This window comes from Hoplias malabaricus, chromosome 6 (genome assembly GCF_029633855.1).
Source record: "Hoplias malabaricus isolate fHopMal1 chromosome 6, fHopMal1.hap1, whole genome shotgun sequence".
In the NCBI taxonomy this organism is placed as follows: domain Eukaryota; kingdom Metazoa; phylum Chordata; class Actinopteri; order Characiformes; family Erythrinidae; genus Hoplias; species Hoplias malabaricus.
The window spans coordinates 12090269-12106954 of record NC_089805.1 but is presented as its reverse complement, the minus strand read 5'-3'; the positions used below and the strand labels follow the sequence as shown (position 1 = coordinate 12106954).

The 16686-nt window shown below is 41.0% G+C and overlaps 2 protein-coding genes across 3 annotated transcripts; one reads left to right on the top strand and one right to left on the bottom strand.

Moving 5' to 3' along the window:
* Nucleotides 1–2476: 2476 nt before the first annotated feature.
* Nucleotides 2477–7185, bottom strand: nkiras1 (NFKB inhibitor interacting Ras-like 1). 2 transcript variants are annotated; one of them, XM_066674866.1, is made up of 4 exons: nucleotides 7130–7185; nucleotides 6699–6813; nucleotides 5049–5290; nucleotides 2477–4356 (listed from the first exon to the last, which is right to left on the bottom strand). In XM_066674866.1, the coding sequence occupies exons 2-4, from the start codon at nucleotides 6790–6792 to the stop codon at nucleotides 4114–4116; spliced, it is 579 nt and encodes a 192-aa protein (XP_066530963.1). In that variant the 5' UTR covers nucleotides 6793–6813; nucleotides 7130–7185; the 3' UTR covers nucleotides 2477–4113. The 2 variants fall into 2 exon arrangements, with proteins under 2 accessions (XP_066530963.1, XP_066530964.1); XM_066674867.1 differs by lacking the exon at nucleotides 7130–7185 and adding an exon at nucleotides 6928–6988.
* Nucleotides 7186–7737: 552 nt separating this feature from the next.
* rpl15 (ribosomal protein L15) lies at nucleotides 7738–11198 on the top strand. Its single transcript, XM_066674258.1, has 4 exons — nucleotides 7738–7824; nucleotides 8832–9013; nucleotides 9476–9612; nucleotides 10835–11198. Exons 2-4 carry the CDS (start codon nucleotides 8842–8844, stop codon nucleotides 11138–11140), a joined length of 615 nt encoding a protein of 204 aa, XP_066530355.1. The 5' UTR covers nucleotides 7738–7824; nucleotides 8832–8841; the 3' UTR covers nucleotides 11141–11198.
* Nucleotides 11199–16686: the final 5488 nt, after the last annotated feature.

Sequence of the window (16686 nt, the reverse complement as noted above, 5' to 3'; positions counted from 1 at the left end):
ATGTGGCACATTTATGTCACTTTTTGTTTTCCTCTTTAAAAGAATTTAGCAGGAAAAAAGACTCAGATAAAGAACACAGTTGTACACTTTTGGTTTTATTTGCTGAATTTAACAACAACAAAAAAGTGTAACCGAAAGTTAACACTCATTTAGTTTAGTTTTTTTTTTTCTTTTTCTCCTATAAATAAAAATAATATTTAACAGAAAAACACAAATGGAGCAGAGGAAGTAAAACTGTAGCAAAATCATGACACACTTAAAGCTTTAACATTTTCCTGATGAACAGTCTGCATTAATCTGAAGAATGTACAGCCCTGGGGGGGTCCACAGAGATGGATTTGTTTAGTCTCATAAATAAAGCCTCAAGTCAACTGTCTCTAATAAGGCAAGAGCAGAGGGACATTTCCGTGGGACAGTCCTCCGCTCTGGGGATCACATTCTTTAAAGAAGTTGGTAGTTGCTGGATTTCAAACACAAAGTAACGGCACCTATGTTGTTGTTTTCTAGTGAACAGAAAAGGTTTGAGGAAAATGAACAGAGCTGATTTGAGCGAAGGGGTCCGTGCGGATGCACACGGCCGTACCTAAAGGGGCAGGGAGCGGGACTCGGCGGGGATGGAGAGCAGGGAGAATTTTTAAGGTGGAATTTAAAGTCGTTTCTGTTTGTTTCTCCCCTGATATCGTCATTATGTGTGCGCTTTTTCTTTTTTCTCTCCACCCGTGTAGAATCCTCATTTGGCAATAACAGATCTTAACGTGTCTTCCTTTACTTTTCCTTTATTTCCCTTGTTTTTCTTGGTTCTGCGGTTGTAAATTGATTTTAGTTTAGTGCTTTACAGAAAGGACCTTCATTATTAAGCCCTCGATTGCTTGTAAAACTAAAATCACAGCATGACCCTCTGGTTACCATGTCCGACTGTGTTTCTCCCCTCTTCTGCTATTAAAGTTACATTGGATGTACGACTCCGTTTGGCTTTTGTCTTTTTGATTTAACACTTGCTCTTGAAGACGTATGTTACACTGACACTTAGTGACCTGGATGTGGATGTATCGGACCCTGGGCTTTGTAACTGAGGCACAAATAAGTTTTAAAGTGTTTGTGTGTAAGGTGTAATTTTATAATTCAGAATTCAAACATTCTCCCGCTCTTGTCGGTTGTGTTTGATTCACAAAAAAAATAACCTAAAAACAGTGTTACTGCGCTCTGTTCCTGACTCTAACACTGACTCCATCTTTAAATGGTCTAAACCCACGCTCACACAGACTTTTGGACACTGAATTGTCCCAAAGAACAGAACAAACCCATCAGTCTTCTGCAGCTTTTCCTGATGGAGCTCAGAACAAATGCAGCACCCAATAAACTCTTCACTTTTCACAAGGCTCCATCTATAGGTTCTTTCCTGTTGAAGAAAATGACTGTGATTTTAGTACGAAACAGTCATCATAAAATGACTAAAGAGCCAGAGAATATTTTCAAGAATTCTGAGTTAATTTTCATCTTCATCAATCACATAAAACACTTTAAAACATATTTGTGCGTGTAATACATAGCCACCGTGTGCTGAAATTGTGTTTGAATTGCACTCTTTAAACACCTTCATGAAGTTTGACCCACATTAAAGTCATAATTTGCAAACAGCAACATGGTCCTTAATCAGATTAGAGTTACACTGCACTGTCAGGATATTTGTGAACACCACTCGCAGCCACAAACCTGTTACAACCATGACACACATCTTTCTCTCTCAGTATGACTAACACACTTTCACCCACACGTGGCTTGTATTTCACCGCTCTGAAATAAACCAGGGCTCGTCTTTAGAAGATTTACACAAGTGAATATCATCTTTGTCTAAAAACAACCCTGGATTTCCAAATTCTTTAGTTTTAATCATTATTTTTACACCGTTTCAAGATATTTTGTCCTGACAGTGACTGCTTACAAGTGAATGTGAAAGTAAAAAATACACTTAATTAAATAAACATTATATTTCTGCCTGAAGTTCACAGCTTCAGAATCACTGTGATGCTTCACTGATCTGTAAAGGGGAGAATAGAGCCTCTGTTGTACTTACTGTGGGCTCAGCACTGCAGAAAATGCACGTGATTTTTGGAGGACGGTAGGAAACCACACCCCTTCCCATTGATTTTAGTACAGTGCTGTCAAAACGATTAACACTAGGGGGAGCCATAGGAGAAAATACAGCCAGAAATTAGCTACTCTTCCTTTAAAGGAGGATGTCTTGAAGTAATAATTCTGTTTATTAAGTGCAGTAATGATGCTTTATCATCTTTGTTCATGTTTAAACACTGACCTGTAGCAACAAAGGCACAATGCACTGTGTGTGTGTGTGTGTGTGTGTGTGTGTGTGTTGCTGAACCTCTCCATGGCTGTGTATTAGTGCAGTGGGGGAAAATAAAAGTCTTTGCAGTTTTAAGAGATTTATTTATATGACGTAGTTACCACACAAAGGACCAGTGCAGTTAACGCCGTTTCAGTTCCTATCGCACGCACAGAGCCCTGCTGATCACACCTGGGAATGAGATCTGTAATGTTTCATACCCACACCTTGTCCTTCCTAAGCCTTTTCAGGTCCTTCCTAGTCATTAGGACATCGTTCCCATGTCTTGATTAAGTCACTCCCAAGTCTTAAGTTGTTCCGAGTCGAAGGATCTTTTTCCCTCACATTAATAATTCCAGCAGGACTCCGTACGTACGCAATAAAGTGGCTAAGAATAAATAAAAATAAATATCTCTACATTTACACAAACATTTGTTTCTCATACATTCACATACTCCCACAGTGAATACTACATACATACATACACACAGCATTTACAACAAACACTGCTAAAAACATCCTGGCAAGTGTCTTATTGTCTTAAATCCAGTCAGTGTTTGTTCAATAATGTCATTATAGATTTGGTTTATTTTGTTGTTTGGGACTGAACACAGCTCCGTCATCAGTTCAGACAGATCAGTAGAGTTTGTTCCTTCCTTGTTGCAGCATCCAGCTCTCGCTGGATTCATTCGTCGGCCACCGATCCAAGGAGCGTTTGAACCTCTTCAAATGACGATGGCGTAATAAATAAATACGAGCTGCCGTCATGAGTCGAATAAAAACAAACATGATCTCTGCTGCAGCTGGAGATTTTACAGATGGAGAGTTGGTGCTGGTCGTCTGTGTCATGTGGCGTAGAGTGACGACTCTCTCTGGACAATTGGCGCTCTGCAAGGTTTACACGCCACGGTTTAGTCCCTACTCGGCTCGCTCTGAACCACGAGAGAACAGCCACTAAACAAGAACCCGCTTCCAAAACCAGGACCTGATTCACCTGGTGGAAGGACCGTGGGGTGGAAAAGCACTATTGAGACTGATCGAACCTGCAATCTAGAGTTGATGGGGCCAAAGTTTAAACCATGGCGCCACTCTGAGACCGAGAGGTAATCAAGGTGTTGTCTGTAAAGGAGGTGTTCCAGTATTATCACTCTGCACGGCTGTGTACTGACTGGATTTAAGAGGTTTTCACTTGGTGCCACAGGGATGTCTTGTTTGCAGTGATCCTATTGCTAGAAGAGAATTAGTCAAGTATTACAGCATCGTGTCCCAGACGCTTTGCGCTGAGACACACAGGAGATCAGATTAAAGGTATCTATTCTGACAGGTGCAGGAAGACTTTATCATGGTGTTACACGAAAGAATGACATCATTCAGACCTCCACAGCTCACTGACTCTAAAGCACTTGTGGCTGTTTCTGCAGACAAGCACATCTCAGAAAGGGGAACTCCACTGATCTTTCAGAATTTCTGCTTTAAATAAAATATTAAGACAAACATATCGACAGAGTGCGTTTCATTCTAGAGTAACAATCAACAGTGGAATTGAATGGAACCAGACGTCCGCCTCTAAAAGCTCCTCACAATGAGGTCTGGTTCCGTTCACCACCACTGAGAAAAAATGAGAGTCTCAACAGTCTGTTCGCACTCAATGTGTTAATGGTGCATTTCCACAAAGCAGGATTTATGAGTTAGCTGGATAACGTAATACTTTTTCTATTAAGTTATCTGGGAACCTGAGTAACCCTGCTGTGTGGAACAGCCCCCAGGCCTGTTCAGATGTCGTTGGAGGGCGTGCCCTTGCTCTTGCGGCCGGGCAGGGGGAAGGCGGACTTGCTCTGAGGCTGCGTGAGGCGGCTGGTGAGGGTCGTGAACGGCTCGATGAGAGAACCACGCTCCGTGACGCTCACCTCCCACAGCTTCACCTTCTCTCCCCGAGCCCATTGCTGCGCCACCTCCGCCTCCACCTGCCGGCGCTCCCGCAGGTCCGACTTGTTCCCCAACACCATTACCATCACCTGCGTGCACAGACACACACACACGGGGGAGGGGCATGTATTAACAGGACAAGCAGACATTTTCTTTAAAATATGTTAAATTATGTGTTTGTTACAAACCTAAACCCAAAGTTTACCGGCAAAGACAACATGCTCATGTTTATTAAACACCTCTTTTAAATGGTTTAAATTAAGTCATTTTAATACTGAGACATTAATTTCATACTGAGAAATTAATTCAGACAGAGTGTCGTTATAGACAGGTTTCCTTAAGTAAAACCTGGAAAATGTTAGGTCTCTTTGGAGATATTCTGTGTTGCTCTGCGATATTAAACTAGGGCTAGTCTTTAAGAGCTTTACACAAGTGTCCAAATAAATCTATGCATCTCCAATGTCTTTATTCCTAATCTTCATCTTTCTAGAGCCTTTGAACACGTCACTAATCAATGGACCAATAGAAATGCTCAGGAATTGCTGGAAATGTATTTACATTGACTTCAGTTAGAATTCAACATCTGTATAGGTATTTGTCTCCTTGGAGAAGTGATCATTCTGGCTGTTAACTGCAGTAACAATTCTATTTTTAAACAAATAAATAAAGTGTTAACAGTTTTAAAAGGAATCAGGTTTATTTTTTGTAAACTGCTCTTCTCTGAACTCTCAGTTCCTTTCAAATGCTGGTAAAAAAAACAGGTGTCCCCACTGTTTTCTACCTCTTTTTTGTCCCTGGATTTGTCAATTTCCTTCTTCAGCAGGTCGACTTTCTTGAAGGACTCCAGACTGTCCACGCTGTAGACCAGCACAAAGCCATCTGCCACAGAGAAGTAATGTTTCGGGAGATCCTGACCATCCCGGAGCCCCCTTGTGTCGTATAACCGTAACTGCTCCCTCACTCCTCGGTCCGTCTCTACTGAGGCCACATAGATGTCTTCCTGGGTTTCATTGGATTCTGAACCTAAATCACAGGTTGAGCAGGTTAAAGTTGAATGTGACACTGTTGCTCAGATGCTCAGCAATGTTACATTACGTGTAACTGAATGGATTGATTTGGAGTGAAATGCTCTGTTCTAGAAAAAACACATTAAGGATCATTAACAGTTGCAATGAATGGAACCAGATTCTTAGTAAATTAGGTTGTTCTGAATATGTTAGAAATTAGTGATACTTCTCTAAACCTTTTGAGAAGAAGACATTTACAGCACTGGCCTGAAATTAAGGAGAAGGAGGGATGATTTCCTACCCTCCTCCCAAAATTACATAGTTTAATTTCTGCAGTGCTGAGCTCAGAGTAGCAATGACAGAGGCTCTATTTTCCCTATAACAACTCAATGAAGCATCACTAGGATACTGAAGCTGTAATGTTAAGGTAAAAATACGACCCAAAGTTGCTTTAAAATGTGTTTTTAAAAGTGAAGTACATGCATCAGAGGAGGAAGTCCTTGCTGATGGTGGAGAGAGAATAAAATGTATCTGTGTTGTAGACAGAGACACCTCATTTCATTCACAGCCACTGGAAAGAAACCTGAGTCGCTACAATAAACACACAACAGAATAACCACTGTTTACAGCTCAAACACTGAATTTTGCACACATTTCAAGCAATAAATACAACACATTATACTAGCATTCACTTTCAAATTCAGTAAATGTACAAATAACTTCACTGTTTGCATCAATAATAATTTAATCTGTGTAAAGACATCTTTAGTACTGACACAAATATATTAGCAAAAGTGAGATGCTTTTTCCAATAAAGTTGTTTGAGTTTATAATTGTGTAAAATGTATATATGAATGTTTTTACAATACATAAGCAGTCAATATACAATTTCACCCTAATGTAGTACACACTACAAGGTCAAAAGTAAATGAAAACCTGCTCATCCAACATTTCCTCTGAAATCTACCTCTGAAACCATCCTCTTTAATCAAGAATTTGCACCAATTTCCTGCAATAACAGCCCACTTCTGCTGAATGTGTTTGATTGCAGAAAGCCACGTAATTGTCATTGAGGTAATGCACTGAGGTTGAATGTTTAGTACTTAATCCAACTCCTTCAAAACGCACTGGTTGGAGCTCCATCTCTCCAGGGAACACAGGTCCACAGTCCTATGCTGAGGGCTTTATACCCTTCAAAGTCCACTCTTGCTATTGAGCAGTGAGACTTTGGACTTGTGCGGCTAAACAGAGCGTCCCATTTAATAAAATGCTTCCTTACATAGATTATACAATTTACATACAATTATACAAAAAACACAGAGATGCTATTATATATACACACACTGCTCAACACCATGTCTGCAAAGGAATAAGTTTAGGCTTCCAGGTGTTTTGTAGAACAATAATTATAAATAATAACTAACCTACATTATGATTTCCATACAGTAACTGTTCAAGAATAGCAGTTTTTCCAACAGACGCCAAACCACAAACCACAACTTTACAGCCTTTCCCCATACTCAGGAGCCTTTAAATATCCTACAACAGATAGGAAACATGAAGGATTAATTAAAACATGCAATTCAAGTACAAAAAAAAAAAAAATCACAAAAGGCGTTAAAGATTGGTTCCTGATGAAATTATCCGCTCCACCTTAAATGTGCCGCAGTTACATTCTGTTGAGTCGGGCGCCAGAATATAACCCCTGCGAATTTAAGGTGGAACAGATCATTAAAAAAAACGGGAAAAAGAATCTAATTTTAAAATCTCACAAAAGCGCATATTATTTAACAAAATCCAATCGATTTACTAAACTGTGAGCTAATAAAAACACAAACGAAAATCGCGAACAAACCTTCAACCTCAACTAGCTGATAATAACCGTTACATAGAATACGATGCGCTACTACGGTACTCTTATTTTGTATTCTCTCAACAGCACGACTTTTATCTACGAACCCTCCACACGTCACACGTTGTTATGGTAGCCCGTTTCTGCCAGGAAAGATAAACAAATGTATGTAAATCTGGAAACACTTTATTATTTTTATTAGTAATAATATAATTAATTACAAATTAAATAATAACTTATACCGAACAAATCTTTACTGTCTCATATTGTAATAACACATTATAATTATAATTGTAACATTTAAGAAAAAAACAATTAAGAAAAAAATTAAATAAATAGGAGTGGCTGTCTCTTTGAGGAAAAACTTCAAGTACATATCAGAAAAAATATTTAATTTAATTAATTTAAGTTTAAATAAATACATATTTTTAAAATATATATTTAACACAATGCACTCAACCCCTTACCCTTTTAAGACATATAATGCTTAATTACACATCAAAGCATTGCAAACATGTTTAGATTTAAAATAATTGTATAAATGATCAAATACTTCATACTCTGCCAAATATATTAAGCCAACAAATAAAACTATATTACCCATAATCCCTGTTTCAGTGTGCCGGAAGCACCCCGTGACGTTTTTCATAAAGGATTCTGGGACCTTTTCTCTTCCTTTCCGCTTAGTACGCCATCAAGTAAGAGCAGTTTTGCATTTCACTTCAGCTACAATCTGTTAAAAATCACCTTTAAAACAGGGTCATCCGAACTCGGCATTTCTTATGTCTGCCTTGTATCGTTTATTAAAGCAGTTGTAGGCGATATTTCGCGGCTACTCTTAATTTCTCTGTGTTTTTTAAGCTTTAGATGTCGCTGGTAGTGTTTAGCGGCGATTCGTTAGCTGGTTGTATTTGGTGAAATGTGGGGTCGAAAGCAATTGGCATTTGAAATAAATGTCGATATTTACAGTGCTATGAGAACGTATTCCCTAATATATTGCTTTTCGTGTGTGTTTATGTTGCGGTAGCGGTCTGCTAGGCGGGTTGGCTGTTGCATGGGGCTCACATGGCGGATATTAAAGCTACTAAAGCAGTTTAAAAATAATATGCGAGACCTTTGTATTGCTTTCAGTCTCTTTTTCTGGGGAAAACTAATGTCTGGGTTTTCATAGCCTGTCTTTGCAGATGTTTTGGGAGCTGGAATTTGTATCTTCTAGCAAAACGTTTTAAAACAAGTTGCCAAAAAAAGCTAAAATACAGTAGCGTTAAAATTGCTGTGAATTTACTGCACGTCCAGAAATGTACAGTTTGATGCCAAGTTGTTGTTGGAGTTATAAACTACCAATTATAAAAACTGAAGTTCACTTTTAGTCTGTTTTGTTATAATGATTATTGGAGAAAATAAAATTCGGCTGACTTAGCTACATTATCTCTAGTGGAAAATGAAAGATAGCTTCTAGTCACTATTGTAACCAAACTTGAAGTCATGTCCATTGTGTCTGAATTTCATGACTGATTTACAGACATAAACAGGGTAATTCTGCTAAAAATAGGACCACACATAGATAAGCTTATAGTTTTCACAGAAACCTTTCTGTTCAGTAGTGTTGTTCACCAAAATCAAAAAGTTCTGAACCAGTTCCAGAAGTGCACTGCATTTTGATTCAATAGTCCCTTTAAAGTCTGAATAAATGTGTTTTCTCCAGGTGAGGCATCATGGGTGCGTACAAGTACATGCAGGAGTTGTGGAGGAAGAAGCAGTCTGACGTTATGAGGTTTTTGCTCCGTGTTCGGTGCTGGCAATATCGCCAACTGTCTGCTCTCCACCGCGCTCCGAGACCCACTCGGCCGGACAAGGCTCGCAGACTCGGATACAAGGCCAAGCAGGGTGAGTCTGGACACTGAGATGAATATGAACTTTGTGTTGCTGTGTGTTTTTGGAACATCTTCTGAGAATGGAAAGCACTTTGAGAACATCTGTAGAAGTGCAAGTTTATTTAAAAAAAACCCTCGTACAGCCTGAGAATTTGCTGTGTATTTTAACAATGAAGACAGAACAAAGTCAGACGCTTGTATTAAAAGTGAGCCCTCATTATAATCAATACACTACTTTTAATTCTGAGTGTCTGTTCCATCCGTCAAGCCATCTCTTTAGGATACTCTTTTCTGGTCCACATTTTCTTTGCATTTACATTTGCTCAGTGAGCGTCTTGCGCAGGGAGCGGCTCTGAGAGGGGTTTGGAGTTAAACCAAGCTTTATGGTGGGGGCTATGATTGAAAAAGCACCACATGAAGTGAATGTGGAGGTCACTGCAGTAGTGTTTATTTTTATTGCTGCCTCTGTTTCCAGGTTACGTTATCTACCGAGTGCGTGTGCGTCGTGGAGGTCGCAAACGTCCCGTTCCCAAAGGTGCCACCTACGGCAAACCTGTTCACCACGGAGTCAACCAGATCAAATTCGCCCGCAGCCTCCAGTCCGTCGCTGAGGTTCGTATCTGTTCTGTAACGTGTTTTAGAACACTTCTTGTGTGCTGATATTTCATATCATATAATTATAATGTTCATATAATTTTATTATTTCAGTGTTTATAGTGAAGGTCTTGTTTAAATTAAAGGTGTAGTGTTGTGGGTTCCTATGTGGTTAAAGGCTAAATGTACAGAATCACACTTAATTGGAATTATAGCTAGTTTACATTTACGAAAACCAGCTCTACTGGACCTCATGTCTTTTGTCTTAAATTTCTGAATGCATTTGATCCTGATAAACCGAGTTCATCTGAAGTGAACCCGTGGAACCAGCACTAAATGTTTCAGTTAAAATGCTCAATGCAGGAACAGTACTTAAAAGGAAGGCATCCATTTTGAAGAAAATTAACGGGTTGTTTGCTTCAAGTACAGGTGTTGGAAAGGTTGTGATTACATATCCACGGGCTCCTGGGGTGATGTTTGTCTATTTGTAGGAGCTCTCAATTTTGTTTCCTTCTGGATCAATCATGTTGGTGTCTGACTTCTCCCCTGAGAAAAATAAATGTTTTTGAAGAATCACTCGACATTTTACTAGATTGGAACGGTACACCTTGCTCTCCATACATTACCTGGGAGAATTTTCCAGAGGAAATAGAACTGAAAACAAAGAATATCAAGATCCACAGGCTTTAATTAAAGTGGGGTATCATAATCAGCTGTATAATCTACTTAATGTGTCGTGTACTTCATTAAATATCCAGCATCAGTACGACACACGAGGACTTGGCTCATCCTGCGGTGATTTTAAAGCCGTCTGGATACATGTTTGTCACACGTGGATAATGTTTCATTACAAACGTCTCCCTTAGGGACACTGTCTTTAAAATAAAAATCGTCTAAACATTAGGGAGCTGCTCTTTGCTGTTCTTCAAGTGTAGTTTTAGAAATGTTTTTCATCTGTTTAATTTAATCGGCTCTAATCCGAATGCAGCAGGGGTCTTAATGTTCACCCTGTCATCAGGAGACTGCTGGTTTGTTCCCTGATGATACCTCTTCCCTCCAAGAGCCCACCCTCCCATTGCTGGGGGCATCAAATGGGATGGAGATCAGTCCTCTCCTGTTGTTTCTAAAGTCTCTCAGGAGTGCGCTGGACAACTGCTGCTCCTTTAAACCCAGAAGAAACTGTTGGTTCTGTACTTGTCCATTTTCCTGACTGTTCTCTCTCTTCCCCCCCGTACCTCAGGAGCGTGCTGGCCGTCACTGCGGTGGTCTCAGGGTGCTGAGCTCCTACTGGGTTGGAGAGGACTCCACGTACAAGTTCTTCGAGGTGGTGCTGGTGGACACCTTCCACAAAGCCATCCGCCGCAACCCGGACACGCAATGGATCACGAAGGCGGTGCACAAGCACAGAGAGATGCGCGGGCTCACGTCCGCAGGAAAGAAGAGCAGGGGCCTGGGCAAGGGCCACAAGTTCCACCTCACCATCGGTGGCTCGCGTCGCGCGGCTTGGAGGAGACGCAACACTCTGCAGCTCCACCGCTATCGCTAAGACTCGCGCGCAACTGTACATCTGTCAGAATAAAGTACCTTTTTCATGGTCAACACTGCTGCGTCCGACTCTTTGATCGTTCAGTTCGTCTGTGGGGGGGCGCTGGGTAAATTAATCCTGAATCTGTTTATGCTGCTCATACAGCTGCTCATTTAAACCCAGAGGAGACTGAGTTGGTTCTGTAGATGTCCATTTTCCTGACCGTTCCTTCTCTGTCCCTCGAGTTTGCTGAGCACTCTGCAGGTCTCTGGGTTATCTGGTTAACTCCATTAATCACATGTATTGATCCTAAAATTAAGGACTAGTAAAAAGTGTGATTCTTGCTGTGGATGACTGTTAAAAAGCTGTGGTTATAATTCTAGCCTGCGTTGTCAAGAACAACTTGACAAGTTTTAAAGTAGATTATTTCCATTGCATTGAGTCCCAACAAAGTCAGAGTAGTGACCTGTACGATGCGTTCACACAAGTGACAAAGTTAGCAGTGAACTATGCATAAACCATACTGCGTGTAGCAGCCGAGATGTAGCTGGAAGGCTGTTGCACGTTGCTGAAGAAAACGTTGCCAGAATTTGTCCGAGGCTTTGGGCTTAAGTTAGCGGTTTAACTGAGAAATGCTGTATTGTAGTACACCCCCTGATGCAGTCACAGTTCAAACACCAAAGCTGTTCTCTCGTAAGGACCTGGGGTAGATGCCTTTGTCCAGTCCGAGGAGGCCGTTTAGCTACTGCAAGGGAGTCAACGTTCAGAGACATGACTGGAGATCCACCTTCAGCGCTCAGATATTTTGGGTCTTGGCTGTAAATAGTCCTCGATGTTCATGCACAGAGCACATTTCATTAGGACTTAAGAAGAAGTCATACAAACCTAGTCTGAGATGGAGGGAGTTGTCTTAATTGTTGTGGTTTGCCTGTCTGGCCACTAGAGGGCGCCAGATTACTATCATCAAGTACGCACACTTGAGTCAGATAGCTGAAGCCAGGTCTGTCCAGAAAGGAAAGCAAAGGGGGACATTCCTATTTGACTATACTTGTTTTTAGGATTAACTTATCTGGTTAGCTGTAAAATGAACTGATGCGTGTTGGTCCAGACCAAAGATATCTGACAAGAAAGTGGCTCTCCTGGGTTCTGATCACTGTTTTACAGCAAGGTCAATATCTGCAAATGATGCACAACACGGGAGGCTTTATACTCACTTTTCAGCAACGTGCCCCGGTTAAATCACTGCGGCTGTAAGAAGTCAATTCAATCCTGAAAGGCAGAGCATAACTACAAGAAAACTAAAGTTCACTACAGGCATCATGTTAACTAATATCACCAGCGTATTTCTAAAAGCTTCAACAGCTAAAACACCATTTTCACTGAGTAATGGACATTAAGGAATATTTAAAATCAGACCCATAAAATACACATTATCCTGCCACAACAATCAGGAATGACATGCCCTCAGAACCCCTCCCAAGCATCTTTATTTAAAGACATTACTGACAGTCATTTCTGAGTGGTTCAGTAAGAAATTCAGAAGGTAGCTAATTATACAAACCAGATTCCAAAAATGTTGGGACACTAAACAAATGGTGAATAAAACTGAATGCAATGATGTGGAGGTGCCAACATCTAATATTCAGAATAGAACACAAATCACAATCAAAAGTTTAAACTGAGAGAATGTATCATTTTAAGGGAAAAATGTTGTTTCAAAATTTCATGGCGTCAACAAATCCCAAAAAAGTTGGGACAAGTCCATTTTTTACCACTGTGTGGCATCCCCCCTTCTTCTTACAACACTCAACAGACGTCTGGGGACAGAGGAGACCAGTTTCTCAAGTTTAGAAATAGGAACGCTCTCCCATTCATGTCTAATACAGGCCTCTAACTGTTCAATCGTCTTGGGCCTTCTTTGTCGCACCTTCCTCTTTATGATGCACCAAATGTTCTCTATAGGTGAAAGATCTGGACTGCAGACTGGCCATTTCAGTACCCGGATCCTTCTCCTACGTAGCCATGATGTTGTGATTGCTGCAGAATGTGGTCTGGCATTATCTTGTTGAAAAATGCAGGGTCTTCCCTGAAAGAGATGACGTCTAGATGGGAGCATATGTTGTTCTAGAACCTGAACATAGTTCTCTGCATTAATGGTGACTTTCCAGACATGCAAGCTGCCCATGTCACAAGCAACCCCATACCATCAGTGATGCAGGCTTCTGAACAGAGCGTTGATAACAACTTGGGTTATCCTTGTCCTCTCTGGTGATGACATGGCATCCCAGTGTTCCATAAAGAACTTCAAATCGTGACTCATCTGACCACAGAACAGTCTTCCATTTGCCACACTCCATTTTAAAAGACCCCTGGCCCAGTGCAAACGTCTGAGCTTGTGGAGCTTGCTTAGAAATGGCTTCCTCTTTGCACTGTAGAGATTCAACTGGCAACGGCGGATGGAACGGTGGATTGTGTTCACTGACAATGCTTTCTGGAAGTATTCCTGAGCGCATTCTGTTATTTCCTTTACAGTGGCATTCTTGTTTGAGGTGCAGTGACGTTTAAGGGCCCGGAGATCACGAGCATCCAGTAGAGTTTTACAGCCTTGACCCTTACGCACAGCAATTGTTCCAGATTCTCTGAATCTTTTGATGATGTTATGCACGGTTGATGATGATAACTTAAAAGTCTTTGCTATTTTACGCTGGGTAACACTATTCTGGTATTGCTGCACTATCTTTCTGCGCAACAATGGTGGAATTGGTGATCCTCTTACCATCTTGGCTTCAGAGAGACACTGACACTCTGAGAAGCTCTTTTTGTACCCAATCATGTTGTCAACTGACCTAATTAGTGTTAATTGGTCTTCCAGCTGTTCGTTATATGCTCAATTTCCTTTTTCCAGCTACTTATTGCTACTTGTCCCAACTTTTTTGGGATTTGTTGACACTGAAATTTTGAATCAACATATTTTTCCTTTAAAATGTTACATTTACTCAGATTAATCTTTTGATCTGTCATGTATGTTCTATTACGAATAAAATATTGACATTTGCCATCTCTACATCATTGCATTCAGTTTTTAATTTACAATTTGTTTAGTGCCCTAACTTTTTTGGAATCCGGTTTGTAATTTCACAGTTCTCTCACATCAACCCGAGTGTGTGTCGGAGGAGGGAGTGTTGATGCAGATTTGTGGATCAAAACTGAAGAGATTTGTACTGTTTCTCTTTTTATTTGTTCAAGAAAATGCACCTAAACAAAACGAATGGAATGAAAAACGGCCGTATTAGCATTAAATCAGCTTTTACCTGGATGCACATTTGTGTCCCTACACTCTCAGAAATAAACACACTCCTGATTACCTCCCTTCATCACAGAAGAAGGTAGTGTCTCTGTCACAGCTCCAGAGGCCTGGAGGTTGTGGGTTCGAGTCCCGCTCTGGGTGACTGTCTGTGAGGAGAGTGGTGTGTTCTCCCTGTGTCTGCGTGGGTTTCCTCCGGGTGACTGTCTGTGAGGAGTGTGGTGTGTTCTCCCTGTGTCTGCGTGGGTTTCCTCCGGGTGACTGTCTGTGAGGAGTGTGGTGTGTTCTCCCTGTGTCTGCGTGGGTTTCCTCCGGGTGCTCCGGTTTCCTCCCACGCTCCAAAAACACGTTGGTAGGTGGATTGGAGACTCAAAAGTGTCCGTAGGTGTGAGCGTGTGTCGCCCTGTGAAGGACTGATGCCCCCTCCAGGGTGTGGTCCCGCCTTGTGCCCAGTGATTCCGGGTAGGCTCCTGAACTGGGTAAGGGTTACAGACAATGAATGAATATTGCAAGGAAAGATGTGGAAGGGGTTAAAACAAAATATCCACACACACATACACACTCACACACACAAATTATGTTGTATAAATGTATTTCTCAGCCATAAAATTAGAAATACTGACATTATTATAACGTTATTATAAACCGCTGTCACTGTGGTGGGGGGTCAGGTTTTGAGGGTGATATTTGAAGGTCTCCAGAACTCAGGTCTTGGTGGGTGTTCCCAGTACCAACCCAAAGTGGTCAGAGGAAGGTAATCAAATCAGCTCAGATCCTTCCACTGACAACATCAACAACTGACCACCTCCGGCTGCCCCTTTGATGTAAACAAATCATCATAATCTTGTGGCTGATCAATGTAAACACACTGTGTACAGCTGAAGATGACCGATACATAAAACGTGAAAGGTAAAGATTCATAAAATAAAGATTTTGAGAAGATAGCAAGTGGAAAAAGTGTGTAAATGTAGACTGTAAAGTGGAGGAGGGGGTGGTTTTTATGGTTTGTTTAAGTGCTGTTAAGTCTCCAGTGTCCAGTTTAACTCTAACCACATGAGTCAAAGACTTCCTCCTGATAAAAGTAGGTTGATGATGGACAGTTTATGGCTGTTATCTATAAACCTCGAACATTTCTTTGTTATATAAACCCATCTTCGCTTGGCCTTAATTTTCCCTGATAAGACTCTTCTGGGTGGAGTCACTATAAACCATTCCTTTGTTTTGGTTTACAGCAAAAATAATGTTTAATTCAGTAAAATTTCAGACCTGCCGTTCTTTATAGATACCGATATTTATAGACGTTTTAAGTTGTTTTAAAAGGGATATGTTTTGAAGAAATTCTTTGCTTTGGGCATGTTCACATTAACATGTGAATCTGGAGGCCACCAAGCCACACACTGTGAAACAGAAGTGTTTCCTAAGTGTTTTCCTAAGTCAGAAAACTCAGATAAAACGAGTCGTTCTGAATCAGCTCTGCTTCTGACGTCAAGTACAGAGACTTTAGAATGGCCCCGCCCCCTCATCAGAGTCTGTCCACAGCGCTGGTCCCTTGTTTATGTGAGAGTTTATGTAAATACGAGGTTAAACGCATTAAAACAGACACAACAAGCGTGGAGAAATAAGAGCACTGAGTAAAAACTGAAAAAATGAGAATGGAGAAGAAAGAGAACAGAGCGAAAACGGCTAAAAACCAGAGCTTCTGCTCCGCGCTCCTCACTGCTGTACACTTGGGGTCAGGGGAACAGCAAGAGGCTCATTATCATTTAAAGTAACAGGGCTGTTTAGACAGGGGGAGAATGCTACTGTTGGATTTGATCCTTATAGTATTTTGCAGGTCACAGACGTTTTATTAACAAAATAGAACTGTGTTTCTCAAAACTGGGGGTCTAGTTTCACAGTGTGTTTTGGTGGGCTCTATGTGCCAACATTAATGTGAACACGCACCAAACAAGAGATTTTATTTTTCTTCCAATATTCCACACATTTTTCCAAATTTATGACAATGTCAACAATTGAGACGTGAACAAAGTGAGGCTGGGTGTCTGGTGTGAAATGGTTTACTGTAGAGACTCAGATTTCATTCAGCCACTGCTGTGTCTGATCCACTCGCACCAGCACAACACACACTAACACACCACCACCACGTCAGTGTCACTGCAGCACTGAGAATGATCCACCACCACATCACACCTGCTCTGTGGGGGTCCTGAGCACTGAGGAACGGGACAAACGGGCCTAACAAAGTATGCAGAGCAACAAGTGG